General features: G+C 39.4%; 2 protein-coding genes across 2 annotated transcripts in view; both read left to right on the forward strand.

The window, feature by feature from the left end:
• The window catches only part of abcc12 (ATP-binding cassette, sub-family C (CFTR/MRP), member 12), a 34,009-nt gene extending 33,418 nt beyond the window's left edge, over positions 1-591 (forward strand). The window contains exons 29-30 of the mRNA XM_057841935.1: positions 69-233; positions 301-591. Of these exons, the coding sequence (XP_057697918.1) occupies positions 69-233; positions 301-405 (270 nt within the window). The 3' untranslated portion in view covers positions 406-591. The remainder of the gene's footprint in view (positions 1-68; positions 234-300) is intronic.
• A 2,948-nt stretch (positions 592-3,539) lies between these two features.
• Positions 3,540-15,804, forward strand: part of LOC130912875 (myocyte-specific enhancer factor 2A-like) — a 43,722-nt gene continuing 31,457 nt past the window's right edge. Inside the window, exon 1 of the mRNA XM_057830975.1 lies at positions 3,540-9,490. The gene's annotated coding sequence lies outside the window, so the exon portion shown is untranslated. The remainder of the gene's footprint in view (positions 9,491-15,804) is intronic.

The following is a 15,804-nucleotide window of genomic DNA, read 5'->3' on the forward strand; positions in this document are numbered from 1 at the left end:
TACAGAAGGGTTTTTTCTCCTCAATGAAATGTAATTACCATGTAAAATGAAATGTATCTAATCTTCAGATTATTCTTTTGGATGAGGCGACGGCGTCCATCGATTCCGAGACCGACGCCCTGATCCAGACCACCATCAGAGATGCCTTCAAGGACTGCACCATGCTCACCATCGCCCACCGTATCAACACAGTCATGAATGCCGACCGCATTCTGGTCATGGACAATGGAAAGGTGAGGCACACAATTTCCATGTATTAAACCACTGACTGACTCCAAACCGTTACTCCTAACCCTGCAGGTGGCAGAACTAGGCGATCCAGAAGTGTTGTCGAAAAGGTCCGATTCACTGTTCTCCTCGCTCTTGTCGGCCACAAACACCGTGAGCACGTCGGACTCACTTTGATCTACACCCAGTGTGCTTTTGCTCTTGTATTGGATTTTTCACAGCAGTTGCCAGGCTGGTTGTTTTATTTTACTCTTACGAGGAGAAAAAGAGAGGGGATGTATATTTAAATGCTATTATTTATTGATGAATCTTTGAGTTTTCAATCAGGTTTTTTCAGTGACATTAAAGTCAAAATCAAATCTAGGACATTGGCATTTCATTTAATTCCTATTTTTGGCCACACAGCGGCGCCAGTGCTTTTCACCGTATTTTCTCGTGGTTTTCTTTAAGTTGCCGTTAAATCTTTGTTGTCACAAAGGCACAGTACTTTTATTGAAGTTACACATTACTTTTTCCTGTATGTTACTATGTTATTTCTGATGAAGAAACAGCACATTTTTGGTGACTAATCAGTGATATTAGTACTTTTACTTCAGTTTTGGAAAACTTCATGAGATGTGATACCAGTAAGTACTTTTGCTGGTGTAAAAAAAAACAGTAGTTAGTCAGGATAAAGGATAAGTACTGTTACAGGAGTAACAAAATATTGTTTTTGAAATATTTGTTGTTTACAGACATTTGAAGGTAGACAAGCGCTAATCAAGTGAATCCATTTAATAAAGTGTGAGATCAGTACTATACTGTATACTGTACTATAGTAGCAGAATTAATTAATAATTGGACCACCACAGTGTATACAGGCATTGGTCGGGACACTAAATGATCAATGCAAAATAAATCTAACTTTCATGGTGATTGACCATTCAATTCAAACCTTTCTTTTAACAAAACATTTTGAAAACTTCCAGAATAAATGTCTTGTTTTATCAGCAAATTTCAATTGCAATATTTGAACATAAATTCTATTAGCATACACAATACATACACACTTAATAAAAAAATCTCTTAACTATCCACGAATGCAAAACAATAAACATTTGTCTTGAGACCACTCAACATTTTCTCTCTAAATAAAAAAATTAAATATAACTGAAAAAACGTGAATAACAAAAATAAATAAAAATTTAGCCTTCTTTCGGGTAAAAACAACTGCTTTTGTCAACAATCACAGCCAAAATAAACAAAAAATGAAAGCGTCTTTGGGCTGCTTTAAGAACACATAAATAAAATAAAAACGAAAATTGGGAAGAAGGGGGTAAACCTCGGTTCACTACATTTCTCACACTTTAATTAAAGTGCGTACGACAGGAGAAAAAAAAAGTCTTGATAGCATTATTATGTGAATTAGAATCATATTTTGAGACGATCCGACTATATACAACAATTTGACGAAGCGCAGATGACGAGACATTAGTTTTTTAATCTGCCGGTTAGCCACGCCTATCATTATAGGGCTCTAGCGTCCCCAACAGAGGGATGACGTCAACCCATTGAGGGGGAATTATTCAGAACGAGGAAAATGCGACGAAGAGAGCCGCAAAATGTCATTGTTTCAGTCTCTCCAATATTTTACAGGATATTCATTTTATCCAAGTACAGTGCCTTGCAAAAGTATTCGGCCCCCTTGAACCTTGCAACCTTTCGCCACATTTCAGGCTTCAAACATAAAGATATAAAATTTTAATTTTTTGTCAAGAATCAACAACAAGTGGGACACAATCGTGAAGTGGAACAAAATTTATTGGATAATTTAAACTTTTTTAACAAATAAAAAACTGAAAAGTGGGGCGTGCAATATTATTCGGCCCCCTTGCGTTAATACTTTGTAGCGCCACCTTTTGCTCCAATTACAGCTGCAAGTCGCTTGGGGTATGTTTCTATCAGTTTTGCACATCGAGAGACTGACATTCTTGCCCATTCTTCCTTGCAAAACAGCTCGAGCTCAGTGAGGTTGGATGGAGAGTGTTTGTGAACAGCAGTCTTCAGCTCTTTCCACAGATTCTCGATTGGATTAAGGTCTGGACTTTGACTTGGCCATTCTAACACCTGGATACGTTTATTTTTGAACCATTCCATTGTAGATTTGGCTTTATTTTTTGGATCATTGTCCTGTTGGAAGATAAATCTCCGTCCCAGTCTCAGGTCTTGTGCAGATACCAACAGGTTTTCTTCCAGAATGTTCCTGTATTTGGCTGCATCCATCTTCCCATCAATTTTAACCATCTTCCCTGTCCCTGCTGAAGAAAAGCAGGCCCAAACCATGATGCTGCCACCACCATGTTTGACATTGGGGATGGTGTGTTCAGGGTGATGAGCTGTGTTGCTTTTACGCCAAACATATCGTTTTGCATTGTGGCCAAAAAGTTCAATTTTGGTTTCATCTGACCAGAGCACCTTCTTCCACATGTTTGGTGTGTCTCCCAGGTGGCTTGTAGCAAACTTTAAACGAGACTTTTTATGGATATCTTTGAGAAATGGCTTTCTTCTTGCCACTCTTCCATAAAGGCCAGATTTGTGCAGTGTACGACTGATTGTTGTCCTATGGACAGACTCTCCCACCTCAGCTGTAGATCTCTGCAGTTCATCCAGAGTGATCATGGGCCTCTTGGCTGCATCTCTGATCAGTTTTCTCCTTGTCTGAGAAGAAAGTTTGGAAGGACGGCCGGGTCTTGGTAGATTTGCAGTGGTCTGATGCTCCTTCCATTTCAATATGATGGCTTGCACAGTGCTCCTTGAGATGTTTAAAGGTTGGGAAATCTTTTTGTATCCAAATCCGGCTTTAAACTTCTCCACAACAGTATCTCGTACCTGCCTGGTGTGTTCCTTGGTTTTCATAATGCTCTCTGCACTTTAAACAGAACCCTGAGACTATCACAGAGCAGGTGCATTTATACGGAGACTTGATTACACACATGGGATTCTATTTATCATCATCGGTCATTTAGGACAACATTGGATCATTCAGAGATCCTCACTGAACTTCTGGAGTGAGTTTGCTGCACTGAAAGTAAAGGGGCCGAATAATATTGCACGCCCCACTTTTCCGTTTTTTATTAGGTAAAAAAGTTTAAATTATCCAATAAATGGTGTTCCACTTCACGATTGTGTCCCACTTGTTGTTGATTCTTGACAAAAAAATTAAATTTCATATCTTTATGTTTGAAGCCTGAAATGTGGCGAAAGGTTGCAAGATTCAAGGGGGTCGAATACTTTTGCAAGGCACTGTATTTTTGCCCAATAGCTAAATAAATAGTATGGTCATGACAAATAACAGTCTTGTGCTAGATGGTATATGAAATAATAAAAAGGCATTTATTCAGTACGACATGGCAAAATTACTCCATAATGGTCAAAACTGTCGACTTCACCTTTACTGTCGCACCTCCTGAACGAAATTTTATGCCACCGTAGTTATTCGGGCTTTTGTCATTTCCCTGCCCCGGCTTCGGAGAATGTAAACAAACCAAGAGGCGTGACAGCTAAACGACATGCTAACCCGTACCGAGTGATATTTCAAAGTCTTCGAACCGAAAAGTCACACATAACTAGCCCGGATCATTTCACACGGCGGCGGGGTTGTCGATTGTTTTTGCCGAACGGCAATCCGCCCGGCGGCGAGCAAGTCATAGCTCATCGTTACCCTGCTTAGGGCAAAGGGCTCGTTTGCGGGGAAGCAGCTGGACAATGACCGCCGGACAAACCCGCCGACATCGGAGGAGCGCGTAGCTGGTCAACACGAATATGGCAAAATAATGCTTTACTACACGGTGAAGACGTAAACAGCGAGAGAGTCATAGGAGAGCAGCTGCAGTTGTTGTGCAGCTAACATGGCAGAATGTGTCTGAGGAGAGCTTTTCTACATGCCCATCCATGATCAAATGTAAGTAAATAGTCCTTTATTTAAAGAAAGTTTGTTGTGTTTACTTATTAATCGCCGTATTCGCGGCCATTTTTAACACGAACTTGCAATTTCTGATTGGATGGAAAATTTGACAGAACAGGCACACGAAGAGGGCAATAAGCCGAGTATGGTGCTCTCCCGGCGGGGGGATGTGCGACAAGCTGCCGGTCGTTGGCCAAGGGGACAAGGAGCATGTCAGCCACAAAATGCAAGCCACCTTGGTATTCAAACGTGTGCCATGATCCCAGTATTTAACATAATACAAAAAACGATGTTTACTCACTTCCTTGTAAGTCCAAAGGTCTCACAGTTGTCACACACTTGTTTTGGCCGACCTCAGGGTGAACAGGAACTTTCTGAAACCCAAAAAGGCTTACACGCCTCTCCCTGGTGCAGCCACAGAAGCTCGCAGCCGTTTGGCTGGCGTGATGCAAAAAATAAACGAATTAATCCGCAAAATCAGATGAATCCGCAGTCCATCTGCATGCTTTAAAGCAATGCTGTGTTGTGAGATGCTGACCCGGGTGACGTCACATTCGCATTCGTCCTAAACCCGAGACTGGAGCCGGAAATAACTTATTTCCATGGCGCGGGTTTCAGAAATTGAATATATAAAACGATCGCTTCCACACACATCCAAGCGGTCCATTTCATTCAGGAGCATAAAACACCGCGTGAAATATGAAATAAACATGCTTTTTGGTGTCATACGCACTTTTAATGTTAACAGTAAAAAACACATCGAGGAGGACAATTCTCTCTAAACAGCTTCCTACCCGAGTTTTGCAGGTTAGCAAGGTCACACAGTTTAATGCTATGCTAATTCTGATGCAGGTCGGACTTTCAGTTGCAAAATTTATGGTGTGTTCCCGACCTCCACAACATTAACGTCTTTTTACATTACTTATACTGGCTGCTGCTGGCCAAAAAAAAACTTCTAATAACCCTTTTCTTCGAAGGATGCGGCATGTTGTCGACATGTTGTCTGTGTCGGGGTTGTGTGTGTGTGTGTGTGCGTGTGTGTGTGTGTGCGTGCGTGCATGCGGGTCATTAGCCAATAGCGTACCGCACGAATGCTATTTTTAGACCATGACGTCGTAATGCGGAAGTGGGTCAATATAGACACGCCCTCGCATACAATCCATGTTATTTCTGCTTGTTTTCTCCGGTAGTCTTTTAAAAAAGAACATGCCGAGTAAACACTGCTGCTATGGAACTTGTAGAAACGACTCTAGACATTACGATATATGAAGGATGTTTTTTCATACGTTTCCTGAAACCAAAAACTTCGAGGAAAAAATGTGCAGAATGGATCAACTTGTGCGGACGTCCAAAAGACCAGTTCAATGCCAGCAAGGTGAAACCATTCACATTTCATATGCAGTAAACATTTTGTTGGGGGCCATGGTCCTACAGAGGATGAAGAGGTAAGCCAGTTTGATATTTTTACTTATTTTTTAGCGTGGCGTTTTGCCGTGCTGCTTCTGTCTGACAATGAATGACCTGAAAAAACTGCCACTGTTGTTACCTTTTCTGTTGTTAAAAAAAAAAAAAAAACTTTAATGAGGGGGAAGTGTAAATAAATTATAGAACTAAGATTTGTTATTAATGGAAAAATTAAAAGTTTTCATCAGCTGTCACTGAGTTGCATTTGCACTCGCTACACAAAAATGTAAGCAATGTAAATTACCCCCAAGAACAGTCAGAGACGTAAGACAACCAGAGGATATAATATATAAGAAAGACAGGGCATATAGTGGTAAAGGATAGATTGTTGAAACAGGAGAATGTCACTGTCAGTGGCATAAGGCAATGCGCACAAGTAAAAGCTCTCGATAAGAAAGCTACCTCTGGATCAGGTCGGCTCTTTTTCTTGTCTTTTTCAGCCCTCGACACTCAAGCCATCAAATATCATGGGCATTACTGAATGCTTATGACAGATGTCAATATGTGTCATGTGGCATATTATGTCACTAACTCCATTTATGTCCAGCTCAGATCTTTTACGTCCATTCAAAAGTGAGATAATTTGCTGGATGACATTAACCAACATCTATTATAAGCATTCATTAATGCTTATGACAGTGTCATGTTATAATTATGACAGTATTATGGCACCACTATCCAAGAAAATGTTACCAAATACAATAGCTACCAATTAATGAAACAACTGGAAAAGTAACTGAAAAAATATTTAGCACAGAACATGAATTTTGATTGTTATTCACATCTGTAGTGCTGCAATGCATGCTAGGAGGAATGTTGAATGACAACAGTGTTGACAGCAGGTGGCAGCAGAGGTTGACTGTCTCCCCCAAGGGAGCAGTGATGGCCAAATGAAGATTTTTGAAACAATAAGGCTTTGCAGCCAATTGGTTCAAAGCTTCATGGTGGTTCATTTGGTTTCATGACAGTCTTATAATGCCTTTGTCAAATGAAGTGTTACCAGTTAATATCTTTTGGTGTAAATATCCCATAATACAATGAGGACAAGTGCGGCTTATAGTCCATTGCGGCTTATCTATGAACAAATACTGTTTTCATGTCAAATTTGGTGGCTGGCGGCATAAAGTCAGGTGAGCCCTATTGTCCAGAAATTACGGTACTTCAATCAAAAAAGTTGCTTATTTTTGCAACTTTTTTGATTGAATATTAAAGACAGAAATCTACCTCCATATGGTTCCGCCCAGGGGATACAATTTTTGACTGGAGTCACTACATTGGCACGACACCGGCGGGCGTACCATATTCAATGGATGAAGATCTTGGCGAAAAGTATTGCCTAAGCAGCCTGATTTAGAATTCCCCTCAAGAATGATGGGAATAAAAAAAACGCTCATTGTCAACGTATTACTATAAATATTCTTGTAAGTTAATTTTTTTGCTGACACTGCGTTTTGGGGTCATCAACATTTTGTGCCCCACCCTGCCCCAAAAGTCAAACTCCGCCTATGGTTCCCAGTCTAAATGGATTGTGCACCGAGCACCGTCAATGCAGCCTTAGAGTTAACTGAGACACTATTATGGTGGAAGATTTTGGTAGCAACTTGTTGGTTCATTTTTATTTTATTTTTTTTTAAACATTGACACCTTTTCAAAACGATATCTCGATTCATGGCAGGTCATATCGATAACCTTTTGGAATACAAAGTATCACGATATATCACCATTTCGATATTTTGTCACACCCCTACTCTGGGGTGAAAGTGGGCCAGAACGGTCAGGAACGCAGTTCCGGTATAAGATTCAGGGCCAGAACGCAGTTCTGGTATAAGATTCAGGGCCAGAATGCTGTTCTAGTATAAGATTAAGGGGCGGAATGCTGTTCCGGTACACGGTGCTTTGATTCCGAAAATATGACGGCAACTGTCAAAATGCTATGTAAAAAAACAAAAAATGCTAGGATGCCACACATGCATTTCACCTCCAAGAAGAAAACAATCTACCAACATCAGCATCAACATTTACATACACAAATGTTTACAACAAGCATAATAAAGTGCTTGTGTAGCGTAATCCGTTTCCAACAATATTTATTATTTATTTTATTCCACGGACGGCATGGAGGTTTCCCCAGCTGCTGCAGTTATCTGAGTCTGACGATGATGAGTCACATCAATGTACGAATGCACGCAGCAAAGCAAAACTCCTGGACTGATTTATCCATTCAATTGGCTGACATACTGACATGTGATCAGCAGAGATAGTTAGCTCTGATTGGTCAAAATGTGCATGTTTTCTAGAACAGCAAAAAAAAAAAAAAAAAAAAAAAAGTTGAATTGATGCGACAAAAAAAGGGCAATGCAACATAAAATGGATCAAATCTTTAAGAGTAATGAAAGAGTTGAGGAGGATTATTTATCATATTTCGTTTTATTTGCTCTGATGGAGAGGTTCAGAACATCTTAGCTGTCAATGTGAACTTTGGACTTATATTTGTTCATTTATGTTGGGCTACATAGTACATACCCATTTCCTTATGATTTAAAAAAGTCAATGTTTGTGCAATATTCAAAATACTAGTATATTTTATTTCACTCTGCATAATATAAGTAATTTGTACTTATTTTTCTGAATGTAGGTTACTTAAATCTGTATTATTAATAAAAAAGTAAATGTTTACATTAACTTCATTTTTAATATACGTCATATGTTCTTAAGTACGTAGTTAAAATTGAGATTTGGCATTTAGTATGTGAGGAAATGAGGGAAAATAAAAATTAGGAGATGGAGGTTGGGGTTATTGCTGCTTTTGTTACATTTTATTTTGCAAATCATTGAAAAAATACAATTTTGAATGAAAATTAGTTTTTGTATGTGTTATAGAAATAACTGTGCTAAAACAGTTTTCTTTGCATTTCAGTAGTTTAAGAAGTTTGACCCCCCCCACCCAAAAAAAGGTAACACTTTATAATAACTATCCGTTTTACTAGTTAATAGATCATTAGTAAACTGTTGATAAATGATTTGTTTATTTGTGAAGTATTTGTTAACAGTTTGTTAAGCATTTGCAGAGTGTTCCAATATGGTTGACCCCATTCTAAATGCCCATGCTAGTTAATGGATCTTAATAAAACTATATACGCTTTATGTTGAAGGTCATAAGTTTTATTGGTTAAATATACAAAGAAAAGTACAAATATTTGTTGGTTCTATGGCAGATTTTCATAAATATGCAACATGAGCGCTGCCTGCAAAATGCCTTATCAAAATGCCTTTTCTTTTGAAGTGAACGGCATTTCTCAACCTTAAAAGATAGAAATGCCAAATGTTACACACAAAAACTTGAAACGTTTCTACACAAACTGTGTTTCAGGTTAAGAACACCCTGTAAATGCTTAACTGTTAACAAATACTTCACAAATCAACAATAAATCATTTATCAACAGTTTACTAATGATCTATTAACTAGTAAAACGGATAGTTATTATAAAGTGTTACCAAAATAATAATAATAATAATAATGAAAGGGGGGAAAAATTAAATAAGTAAAATTTCTGGCTCCGTGGCGACCTTCACGTCGGGGAGTTCCGGCAAGAAATTCTAGCCACTTTCACCCCTGCCCCTACTTGTAACTGACAACTTCTTGCAATGAGTAAAGTTAGTAAAGCGCACTGTATTGTTGTCAAGGAGATGGCAGCGGGGTGGGCGCGGCTTGTAGTCCGAACTGAGAGCTTCCTCGGGCGGGGAGGATGTGAGCGTGTGAGCGGTGGAGTCACTCGCCTCCTCCCTCCCACCGCCTCCTTCGTCTTCTACGTCTCCCTTCATCCACTCCTTATTCTTCATCGAAAGCGGGCGGCGGTGAGTGAATTTCACACCTCTTGGCGCGTCTTTTATGTGTGTCTGTCATCCATTTTAGTCTAAAAAAACAGCGTTTTGAACTTGGGTGTTCACTTGTTTGGAATGTGCTGTTTCAAATGGGACATTCGAAATCTTCTGATGTTCTTTTTGGAATTTGAGTTATTCGGTTTGAGCAGGAAAAGGTTAGGACGTGCTGGACACTTTGGGAAACATGGAAGCAGAACTCGAGTCTGGAACAACCGTGACGCTAGCCAGCTAGCTGCTTTAGCATCATAGTGAAGGAAGGAAGGACGGATAGATGCTTTCTCATGTTGTTTTTACCTAAAAAAAAAAAAGTGTTGTTAACTTGTAATGAAAATCCAAAGAAACACCAGAACGACTGTTTCAGTCAGCAAACCATACCAGTAGATCAATTTCATTTCTTACATTAATTATTTGATTGAGTATTTATTATAAACAAGCACAGTATAAAAACAGTACAAATTTACTCATTTTTTATTCTATAGTTTGGTCAATAGAGGGCGCTATTTACTTCTCAGTTTATTCATCTTGAAATAAAATTAAATTAAAATAAATAACTTTTTTTTTTTTAATTATGTCTCTTTTTAAAAGGAACCACGGACAGAAAGACTAGTAGGTCTTAAACATAAATGTTAGGATGAGTTTTAATAATTTGATATTCAAACCCCTCTTAACTCATTCACTCCCAGCCATTTTCAACAGAGCAAAGCCCTTCGCTCCCGGCCGTTTTTCTGGATTTTGACTGATTTTGCAAGGCCCACAGAAAATTCTGTTCTATTGCTATATAAACATGGAACCCACCAAAAGAAAGATTTGACTCTCTTGTTTCAGCAGAAAAAAGTAAGTTCATTTTTTTTTCCATTCTTTAGAAATCACTATTAGAAAATAGCTTAGTTTGAGCAATTTTCCAATTTCTGACGAAAAAACTGAGAAAATGAGCTTTTTGTAAACGCATACATTTCAAACATAACTTTGACTTTAACCAAGCTATTTTTTGCATTAGTTACATCCCAGACATCTGAATAAGGTTTTCCATTTACAAAATAACATAAACAACCAGACAAATAGAGCTTTTGATAGCAAAGTAACAATTTATTCACACATGACTACTGAGAGATGACGGTTTGTTGCCGAGATGACGCCGTTGTCGCCACGTCAGCCGTGTAAACTTTTCCCTCATTGTTGTCTGTCTCACAAAGATGGATTATTTTTGCGTTTCTGCGGGGACTGCTCGGCGAGCCGCTGCACTGGGGGTCTAACTCGTTTTGCTCGGTCGTCCAGCGCCTGGCCTCCCAGGCGTCCTCTCGGTTGTTTTGTTTGGTCGGGGCGCCGCCTGGCATCATGCCGCCAGCGCACCGACCATGCTGCCCGGCCGTTCGCTGCTGTTGAATCGGGTTGCCTTGTCTTACAAAATGCACTACTGCCCTCCAGTGGCCAGTTTTATTGCTTTAAAATGGGTTTGGAGCGTTGTTCTTTGTTTCTCAGATAGAGCGGAAGCTATATATGCTTTGTATGAAAAAAAAAAAAAAGCAAAATACGTATAAATACGTTTTTGGGACAGTGAAGCATTTAAAAATATAACGTATTTATCCGTTTCTGGGAGCAAAGGAGTTAATGTTTTTGTTTTCATAAAATTTTAAAAAATCAGTTTAACTAGTAGGTCGAGTTTAACTAGTAGGTCGCCAATATTGCTGACGACGCAATGCACTCTGGGCGGTGACGTTACTGGGCAGCGCTGCCATACTTCCACAGTATGGTAGTTGTGTTAGCTACATAAACATGTCGTCGGTTCTGCCCTTCCGATTTGAACTCGAGCGGAGAAGTGATGAGCAGGACAGCACTGTCGATATTTCACAAAATGAGCAGCAAAAAGCAATTAGATGAAGGTCTTCAGCAGGATTTGAACCCGTATTTCCCGTGCGACCGACGAGCGCGTGGACCAAAGGACTACACTTCCACATGACATTGAAGTCATGACTTTCCTAAAAAAGTAATCGCAACCTACATGCGTTGTCTGTGCGGTAAAACCTGAGAGGGAAACACAACTGAAAAGAAATTGCGGTTGGCTTGACCACGGAATTAGAAAACGCGGCTCACTTCAGATAAGTAGACAACAAAAAGATAGGGATTGCGTAAAAGGGTTCATTGAACACAAAAAAAGAAAACTAACCCTAACCGCAAAAAGGGAGTCACAAAAAGGGTCTGTGACAGTAGGTTGAGATCAATTAGAAAAAAAAACAGAAGGAAAACCGCAGTAAGAGGCAGACAAACCAAAAAAAAACAAGGCAATGATGCAACTAGCATCGAAGGGATATGCAAACTGTCAAATGGCAGCAAGTCAATATCTCGGCAAGCCGCCTAGGATCGGTTAAAAGACACTGCGGATGAGCTGGAATTGGATGCAGGTACAACGTTGGGAAGTCATCCCACAGCTCTGTAACAAAACAATCTGACCAGCAGCAGAATGTAACAAAATAATGCTAGTAGTCATACTAGCTTCGCTTGCTAGCTAGCACTGCTATTCTCCCAGACCAGACCAACTGCGACATCATCCCGCATGTATAAAACATGGCGAACTCCGGAGGTCAAAACATGTACTAAATATTATAGATTTTTAAATCAATGGCAATAATACATATACGTGTTTCTAATAACATATTTTAATAAAAGAGAACAAGTGTGACTTATTAGAGCCGACAAGTCGTTTTCATCATTAGAATTTCATGTAACTCACTAGTTCATCTCATCTGCTGTACAAAACATGAAACACAACACTGAAATTATGATTATATGATGACATATTTTCTCCAACATGGTGATTTTGGATTAGAAAATCCACTTATAAAACCAAACGTGTAATTTAAGAGTGATCTGCTGTGTGAAAGCTTTCACCAGTCATCTTCACTGACTGTCATGACATCATTGGGAAATTTTTAGCCATTGAAGGACAGCAGCATCATTTAGGGCTGGACGATATGACCTCAAAATTAAATGCTTTTTTTTCCAAATCTGTTCAGTGTCACAAACCTCACTGACGTGTACGATCAACATTCTCTAACATCGGTATCTATTAGATCAGGTAGTTATGGACGTTTGTAATTGTGATGCATAATCAAACTTTAATTCTGCCCAACTTCAACAAAATATCAGCAGTAATGCTAAGCTAATATTAATGTTATAAACAAGTAAAGATACACGATAATATCAGTCACCGATAATTATCGGCCGATAATGGCAATTATGACGTCACACAGATAATCCAGATAATAAAAAAATTCAACTGATAATGCAATCCGATAATTACGGTATATACTTGATTTAGCCTCCAAATGTGCGCAACCGAAGAATTCAGGACGCCGCCTCCTCAACCCCTCCTCTCTCTGAAGCCCCTGAGGGAGGAGGGGCTGAGGAGGCGGAGTTACACGACAAAAAGCAGTTGTATATTATGGCGGCTGTTACTAAAAAAACGAGCTCTCGCCATCTGCGAAACATGCACCACAGAAGTTCCACGAGGCGGAAAGAAAGCGTGCTCATTAGGCATGTGCCGGTATGAGATTTTGACGGTACGCTAACCGTGGGCAAAAATACCGCGGTTTCACGGTATCACGGTATTGCAATTATAGCTCCAAAATGTGTTATTTTGAGATGTATGGGTTAAAAAAAATGTTTTTTCTCCATTGAACAGTATTTTTTTTTATTTTTCAGAACATAGTTGCAAATTGGAACATGAATATATTGTTAAAATAAATTATCAATAAAAAAAAATATATATTTTAAATATAATTAAAATAAATATAACTTGTAGACTATACCCACAGCCACAGCTCAAGTTGCTTGAGCAAGAACAAAATAATTTCCATAAAAAAGTAAAAACACTTCTTAATAAAATTTTTTAAAAATTCTACTGCATGACTTTTTTTGAGGGTGGAAAAGCTGAAGTGAAGTTTCGCCATTTTCAGCCACTGTGTCAGCGCTAGTCTACATGATGTCATGCCTATGTGTTAAAAAACAAAGAATTCATAAGTTAATAAGTTAAAAATGTATAAGTTAGTTTAAAGTGTAAATATTGTTGTGGAAAGGTTTCATCTAAACAAACAAACAAACAAAAAAACATTGGGAGTGAGACCTCTCCTTGATCCAGCGAACGTGGGTTTGTGCTTAGGGCAAGAACATCTTTCGCAATTAGCAATCTTTGATGCTATCCCCTTTTCCCCTTCATTCAAGCGAATCAAGCTTGTTTTCTCACTCTGCGGCTGTCACACTCGACAAAGTTGCTCTCCCAGCTAAGCCTAGGCTAACATTCGCCTTTGTAAGCTTTGAGTTAGTTTGTATATTGAATTTGAAAGGAAAATGTGTGTTTTGTTTTTGGCGAACTTTTCATGGTGCTAATCTGTTGAAGCTACTCACACATGGAAAAATACAATTGTACAATGTTTTTAATGTATTCATTTTGTATATTCCACTTATCATGATTTGAGAGCTCAATAAATTGAAGAAAAGTACGCCTTATGTTTGGAGTATTTGTTTTTGGGTTCACTGGCTGTCTAGCCGATAGCGTCACTTTCACACACAGCAACAAACGGGAGGGGGTGAGCGCTGCCGCGCAAAGCCACTTCTGGCTGCATTTTTGACACATGAAAAATAGCGAATACCGTACTACGGTCTGACAGAAAATTTTAGTGGTTTTGAAACCGCGACGTTTTCACACCACGGTAAACCGTGAAACCGGTAACCGGCACATGCCTAGTCCTCATTCAACACCACTAACCCAGCAGCCATTTAAAATTGCATCAGAAAGATTTTTGGAACAAATACGAGGCTGCTGCTAGCGGGAATGCTAAAGCTATTGTAAACTAAAAACTAAACTAAACTACGGGGCTTGTGACGATACAGAGTCGGGTTGTTTGGCAATGCAGCCCAAGGCGGGTGGTAAACTCGCATCTAAGGCTCAACACCGGCACGACTTGAGACTGATAGTCGACAAGTAGCCATCTTCCGACGGAGCCCGCCGCTCTGAACACCGGTCCGGCAGGCTGTTGCCGCCTCGCCGCAGGTGGGGCGGGCTGAGCCCGGTTCCCTGGCGGCGGAACCTCCGGCGAACACCCCGGTTTCTCAAGCGTTCCCCCACGGTGAGCAAGACGCGAGGTGTGCACCTCCGTCCGGAGCAGAGCCAGGCCCCGAATAGGCCGCTGCGAACCGGCCGGATTATCCGGTACGAACGTAGCTGCTGCCGCCGAGACAAAACAGGATTTTTTTTTTTTTTACTACCGAAATGACCCGAGAGCCAAAGCCCCGGATTAAAAAAATAATACAGTTAATACGACCACCATTCTTCATGAAAAACATGCAAATCACATTTTCACCACGGACATTTGGACAAGTGATGTCCAGTAAGTAAGCATGAGGGCACAGTGATTATATGATAATTTAAACATGCAGAAAAAAAGTCAGTAATGCACTCAGTATGTAAAAGGACGAGCGGTCAGATGACTTTGTAGCGCTGCCTTTATTTTCGGCTTAACAAAACTCAGGCACACAACAACAAGCACGGGGGATGCGAGCTCTAACTCCGTCCAAATAGCACTGCCGTGTATCAGTTTAGCTGCTGTAAAGCAAGTGTCATGAGTGCCGCAAATGTAAACAAAGCGCTGCAGAATGGGTACATGACATCTCGCTCTTTTGAGTTAATCATTTTTACAGTGTGCAACAAAGCATATAACATTAGCAATCACTTTCCAAATTATTTAACTTATTTGTCTGTCACAGTGGATAATCAAAACTTGTTGGCACTTATTAACACTTATCAATTTAAATATGCACATTCCTGTTGTAATGAAATAACAATAATATTCTGTAGCCACAAATTTTCCAAATCTTTCCTTCTTCCAATTTTTTTTTTTTTTTTTTTTTTTTTTAGGATTAAGTATAATAATTTATTGCTTAAAATAAGGCTGTTAAGATTATTTTCAGCTAGCTATTTTTCTTCCAAGAAATCTGAGAGAAATACACTTGAAGCGCTGGCAGATAATTTCACTTATTTCCAATAGATTGACACTTAAAACTGACTAGTTTTAAGGAGGTATGTTTTTGCAGTGTAGTAATGTTATACAGTGCCTTGCAAAAGTATTCGGCCCCCTTGAACCTTGCAACCTTTCGCCACATTTCAGGCTTCAAACATAAAGATATAAAATTTTAATTTTTTGTCAATAATCAACAACAAGTGGGAAACAATCGTGAAGTGGAACAAAATTTATTGGATAATTTAAACTTTTTTAACAAATAAAAAACTGAAA

The sequence above is a fragment of the Corythoichthys intestinalis genome, chromosome 1, assembly GCF_030265065.1.
Source record: "Corythoichthys intestinalis isolate RoL2023-P3 chromosome 1, ASM3026506v1, whole genome shotgun sequence".
NCBI classification, from domain to species: Eukaryota; Metazoa; Chordata; class Actinopteri; order Syngnathiformes; family Syngnathidae; genus Corythoichthys; species Corythoichthys intestinalis.